General features: G+C 38.2%; 1 protein-coding gene across 1 annotated transcript; it reads left to right on the top strand.

Annotated features, from left to right (window-relative positions):
• The first annotated feature begins 2,383 nt into the window (after nt 1-2,383).
• On the top strand, nt 2,384-4,778 carry LOC149794623 (uncharacterized). The gene has a single exon (XM_089964231.1). The coding sequence runs from the start codon at nt 2,523-2,525 to the stop codon at nt 4,485-4,487; it is 1,965 nt and encodes a 654-aa protein (XP_089820357.1). The 5' UTR covers nt 2,384-2,522; the 3' UTR covers nt 4,488-4,778.
• Nucleotides 4,779-6,405: the final 1,627 nt, after the last annotated feature.

The raw sequence follows: 6,405 nt of genomic DNA, 5'->3' as shown, positions 1-6,405 counted from the left end.
TGGTGAACTTGTTTTAGAGGGTTCGGATTCTGGTTCACTCATGTCCTCTTCAAAATCACTGGCATGAATTTGTGCCTAGATTTCAGCCCTGGTACGAGGCGATAGATCACGTTTCTGCCTCTTACTTTCTTCTTCTTCTTCTTTCTTCTCGAATGAATAGGATCGTTTCATCTTGAGTGCAAAACGTCAAATGACTCAAGTTTAAACACCATAGACTAATTTATAGTCATGACAAACCAGCGTATATAAAAGGGTGTGTGTCTTGTCCTTTCACTATTCATTTCACTCTCAAACCGAGCACAACGATGGAAGAGACTACCCAGATGGAACGTTTCGTCAGAGCTTTGCGAGGGGTCATTAGAAAATTCTCTTCAGACCAGTCTACGGACTACTCTCCTTCCTTTCGAGATAAAAGTCAGGATACTTGCTATATCACAGACACGTACTATAAGGGTAAAATGGGTGGGGTTTTTTTTTTTTGAGTTATTGGCAAATTGAAATTGTATTTCTTTTCGAGAAATGTGGGTGGCCCTGAAAAGGGCCTTTTTTCTTTATGGTGTTGGAGTGAGTTTAACCAATCAACTTTAACTGCCTTAAGCCTTTGCCACGACCAAGGCCTACTTCTGATGATTGGGTTGAAATCACTAAGGGTGGTACGACAGGCTTAGTCACAAGGTTGGCGTGTTTAGCTCGGGAAGGTCGTATTCTCTTCGGTCGTGATAAAGAAGTCTGATACATTTGTTTCAGACTTCTTAACTCCGCTAAAATGTCCAACAGTACCGTAGCCGTTTGATTTTCACCCTCTTGTTTCTTTGCTGCTACTTCTTCTTGCTGTTGTTGCTGTTGTTTTTTTCTTACCTCTTCTTGTTGCTGTTGCTGTTGCTGTAGGAGAAAAGCTTGTTCCGCTTCCTTTTGTCGTTGCATAAATTTCTCCAATTCTTCCTTCTGTCTTTGTCTAAAATTCTCCACTTGCGGTAATGACGAAGGTTCCGGAACAAATTCTTGCGAGGTAAGAAAATCCACAAAATCCCAATGTACCTCTTCTGAAAGTAAGTCCGGGTTCCCTTGGGCGGTCTCCCCTGCTGGTGCACCCCAATGGATCGTTTTCTGAATTTCCGTCATGTTGAATCACTGTCGCATAGATTGACTGCACACAAGCGCTAGCGAATCTATATAGACCAACTGACGTCACAGACTAATCTCTTCGGATTGGATGCGGGCTGACTGAATTTTGTAACGCGTGTTTGGATTGGAGAATGAACTCAATCCGTTTCAATCCTACCTCTACCTATAAATAAGCGCAGTTCAGTGCATTGGTTCACCTGTTCTCGTCGCTTCAAGATGTGGACCGATGTGCAATCTTCTACGCTTGTGTCTTCCATGATGTTCCGGACGGACATACCCATGTATGTCCGATCCAAGTGGACCGTTGTCCACAGGACAAACACCAGTCTGTGGATACGTAGGATCTACGTAGAAAGACAAGGATGCCTGAAAAGAGTCCTGATTTACGGTCCTACAGTGAAACGTAGCCTAAGGACAAGAAGAAGACCAATGCGGTACCCTTTATGTTAATGGATACATTAACATAAACCCAAAGGCCCTTTTCAGGGCCAGCCATATTTCTCGAAAAGAGATAGCCTTTCCATTGCCTACCCTTTTTTAAATTTAAATTTAAATTTAAAATAACTTTTTTTTAAAAAAAAAAAAATCCCATATTCAATTCCCCTTGTCCCTAGACAAACCCAAACTCTATTCCCATGTTCAATTCCCCTTGTCCCTAGACAAGCCCAAACTCTATGTTAAATTCCCATTGTCCCTAGAGTGACCCACGATTTTTCTCCATGTTAAATTTCCATTGTCCCTAGAGTGGCCCAGGGGTGTTTTTAATGCTAAGTCCCATTGTCCCTAGGGTGGCCCCATTTACTACTCACCACACTGTAGATACAGGTTCAAAATACCTTACGGATAAATTTTTTTTTCTTTTGATATATTGATAAAGAAATAGCTCTACCACACAGACTGTAAACCGATAACGGAAACAATCGGTTATAAACAAAAGAGTAAAGGTAAAATAATATCATACACAACTCTTAGTGTAAGGATTTCAGTCTGCTAAATATATTCTGAAACCAAAAAGCAGTTGTAGATTTTTGGTGAATATCCTACTGGTAACACAGGGAGAATGTGACAAGTGTGATTTCATCTGATAGATAGAAACCTAGGCCGTTTTTCTCCATTTTCAAGGCAGTCTCTTTTTTTCCTGCAAAACTACACACAAAAAGAGTAATTGTGACAACTGATCAAAATCGGTAATGTGCTGACACAATTTGTTTAGACAAACGCACTGAATGCGTGTTAGAAGTGCCTAGTATAATATTGAATACGAACCAGTCTACACTCGGACCAGGAAGATATAGCGTCAAGGTGTGGATCTAAAATGTACATAGACGTTGCTCAAATTCGATGATTTAAACATCGTATGGCCATTTCCGGTTATATAATCTGTGAAACCGACAATAATGGCAACCTCCGATGCAGTTGCTAGTGCTGATGAGAACCCAGGCTGTCCTATTTGTCTCGGAGCGTTTAATATACCACGGCAGTTAGCGTGCATGCACTGTTTCTGTGAAAATTGTCTCAAATTATATATTAAATCCAAGGCTACAAACATTGACGATGTAGATAAAATTGAGTGCCCAGTGTGTCAAACTGTTGTTCGTCGTCCACACAGAGTAACATCGGTAGAAAGTTGGACCTCTCACCTGCCAATAAATACGGTCCTACTTTCTATTTCATCAGAATTGAAAGTGAATGTAACCAGACCATGCGACGCGTGTCAATCGAGAGATGTGATGAAATCAGCGGATAGCTACTGTGTGGTTTGCGAAGAGGCAATGTGCGTTGACTGTAACGTTCTTCACCAGCATCTAAAAGCGACAAGAACACATTCCGTAATTTCTATCGAGGAGCTCACTAGCAGCCCACAAAATGCCTTGAAGTATGCAACTGCATTCAACTGCCCTGATCATGAGGACGAAATTATAAAATTCTACTGTACAAATCACAAATTTTCCTGCTGTGTAGTTTGCTGTGGTACGAGTCACAGAAATTGTGATAGTGTTCTAGAGTTGAAGGCCGAAGCATCAACACTATTGAAAGAAGAAGATCCCGGATTCATTATCGAAAGCTTGAAAACACTTGAAAATCACCTCAACAAGTTCACCGAGATCAATAACGAAAACATAAACAATCTGGAATGTCAAATGAATGTCGTAACTGCAATGATGCAAGATTTGAGAAAGAAAATAAACGATACGCTTGACGAATTTGAGAGGAAAATAAAAATGGATGGAAACATCATTTACAAAGGAGAGATGATAGAAAAACAAGAAGAAAACCATGCATGTCTGTCATTAATAAATGCTATTCGAAATTCCCGTGCTGTGCTAGAGGTTGTTAACCGAAACGGCACCGACATTCAGAAATTTCTGATTACTAACAAGACAAAATCACAGCTGACGTCTTACAGTGACCAGATCCATGCGAAGTTTGGAAAGATCGATAAGATCACGTTGCAGTTAAAAGTTGATCCCCTGCTACAGTCTGTGATGGAGGGTAAAATCGCAAAACTTGTGACAAAGTCAGAAAGTCTGGATTTCTCTATGACAAGAGTCAATAAGCCCAAAAAGCACTGCCCATTAGAAGTATCTGGAGTCTTCGATGTCAAAGGTCCAGATGATAAGAAGCACTACTATAGTGACCTACTATGCCTACCAGAAGATCAAGTTATGCTCATAGATACCTACAATAATAGATGCTGTCTGCTGGATTCCTTATTTCGCAGCATATCGAGCTACTCACTGCCAGGCAAGCCATGGAGCGTGAGAATGTTTGATGGTCAGGAAGTGGCAGTGTCCCTATGGAATCGGAATCATATTCAGTTTTTAACAGTAAAAGACAACACAATTAGACCTACCCGGATGATTAAAACCAGACTGCCATGCCGGGGTATTGCTATTTCTGGAAAGGGAAGTATCGTTGTGTCAGGACCTAACTCAGCTAGAAATAAATGTTACTGGAGTGTCATTAGCGACAGAGGAGAGGAAACGTCTTACCATGAGTATTGGGACAGTGCATGGAATAACAGCTACCTTGCTCTAAATGCGTCCAAAACACGCGTCTACATTTCAACATGGGGCACGAATTCACTGTTCTGCTTTGACATGGCAGGAAGACGTCTCTTTGTCTACAGCCCTGATAATCTGAAGGGTTCCGATAGTATCACTCTAGACATGGATGATAATGTATATGTTGTGGGAAATAAGTCTAAGAATATTCATCAGTTATCACCAGATGGCGTTATTCTTCAGATACTTGCAGCTGGTTTACCAAACGACCTAGCTGCTATTACATTCAACAGGACCAAAAACCAATTACTCTTAACAAATGACTCCACGAAATTGTATGCAATTAAACTCGGCTAATTTGTTACATTGATGCCCTAAGGTTGAAGGTATATTCAGCAAAGGTGTTGTTATATATCTGTATTTTTTGTATGTCATCATTATACATTTTTGAATAAGTAATATATACGTTAATGAAGCGGAATATACATGTATTATATTACATAATGTGCTGTTCCAATGCTTTAAGAATTGGATATTTGCATAATCACGTGATAGTAGTGTCTTAAAATGGACAAGATGGATTAATACGGTCGAGTTATTTTTAAAATTTGAAAAATATCTCATTTAGAAATAAAGTTTCTAAAATTGTTTATTTTTTCCTTACTTATTTTCACTTAGTGTTATATCAGACCCTTGGACTATGCTTATGTGGTTTCTGATTTCGTTACATTTTAATAATTTTCAGTGACCATTTTAATGATGACTTAAATTTGGTTAGAGTTAAAATATATGATTTTCTCTTGTACATATGTAGTTTACTTTCCTTTTAAAGTGTGCAGTATTTGCAACGTTCCTTGCTACATTTTAATACTGTTTGAAACTTCTGTCACAGCTAAGCTGTAACTTTCGGTCGAGAAATATTTGAATTTGTTATCTCATATTGTTAAATAGATACGGTGATTATTAAGCAACCATCAAAATAAATATTGATAATAATCTCTGTAGCATACATTTGCTTGTAATTTTAGTCCATGAATTCCCTGCGAATGAAGATATAGATAAATAAAATTTCGGACTGCCTCAACGATTGTTGTGCTAAAGCTTCTGAACGTGAACTAATACCTTAATATAATAATCCTACATGATTGAGGTTTGTACCCTGATAATGAATGGATGCCTGTCTTGCTATACGTATTCTGTAGGACATTTAGCGATGAAATATCACATTTCGAGGAACCCGTTTAAATACTATGCTCCGATGAACTCCTCTAAATACCACATTCCTTGGAACGCTTTGTAATATACCTTCATTTTACATAATATAAGTAAGAGCCACTTTGAAAACCTAATGGTGCCAGTTTTCAAAAGATGGCAAAAGTGTTGCAGTAGGGAAAGTAATATGTCGTGTTCTTGTGGTCGTGTTATTTTAACCATTACGTAGTGTGCTTAATCCTTGTTTTAAAGTATTAGCATACATCAAATGCCATAGTGATATACTTTATTTCGATGTTTCTTGGTATTCGTGAACGTAAAAATTTAAAACACTATGCAGGATACGGCGAAAACGCAGTGAAGCAGTACATTATAAAAATGACGGTGTCGAGAAAACTGTACAAACCACTCTCTTGTAGCGGGATCCCAAATGCAGACAAAACGTCAAGTTTTCTAATGCAACAGGACATTTCTTGTCACGTGTTAAGTTTTAAACATCTTAGGAGGGCATGAAATAGTACCATTTCTGAAGCAATCACTCGTGCATAGTGCAGCACTGAGTCATTAAGTCGATAAACACTAAGAGGATCCCTTCGATCTAATAGAAACTGTTAATAAGAGGGGTTTTCCAGTAACATCGATTTCCTTCCTTTAAAAATCATGTTGAAAAAGAAAACAGTAGCCTCTCAGTTTATCAAGTTGTAACAAACATCGAAAAATATGATTCTATCGGTTCGTCGCTTTACTTATATTATCTCTGGGAAAAGTATGCTAAATGTCAACATAATGTAGCCACATATCATGTAATATATAAGAGGGCTGAGGATATACAGTGTGAAGAAAGAAAAAAAAACACAACTGGAACATGAAAATATTAGTGCATGTACAAAAAGATGTAAACTACCTGAAGTTGAGTGAATTACTAGGAACAAATTCATCAAAAGTCCAGACAGTGATATGTTTTCGAATAACAGAATAACTAAGATAATGCACATTCCTTTCCATTAAGAATAATATATAAACTTGTTTGTCATTTTTTAATTTCCTTATCGATTTAATGTCA

Source organism: Sinohyriopsis cumingii, chromosome 7, assembly GCF_028554795.1.
Source record: "Sinohyriopsis cumingii isolate HCF-2022 chromosome 7, ASM2855479v2, whole genome shotgun sequence".
NCBI classification, from domain to species: domain Eukaryota; kingdom Metazoa; phylum Mollusca; class Bivalvia; order Unionida; family Unionidae; genus Sinohyriopsis; species Sinohyriopsis cumingii.
This window is presented reverse-complemented; position numbering and strand designations above follow the sequence as displayed.

Coding starts and splice junctions, on each gene's coding strand:
- LOC149794623 (XM_089964231.1), top strand. CDS start 2,523: ATGGCAACCTCCGATGCAGTTGCTAGTGCTGATGAGAACCCAGGCTGT.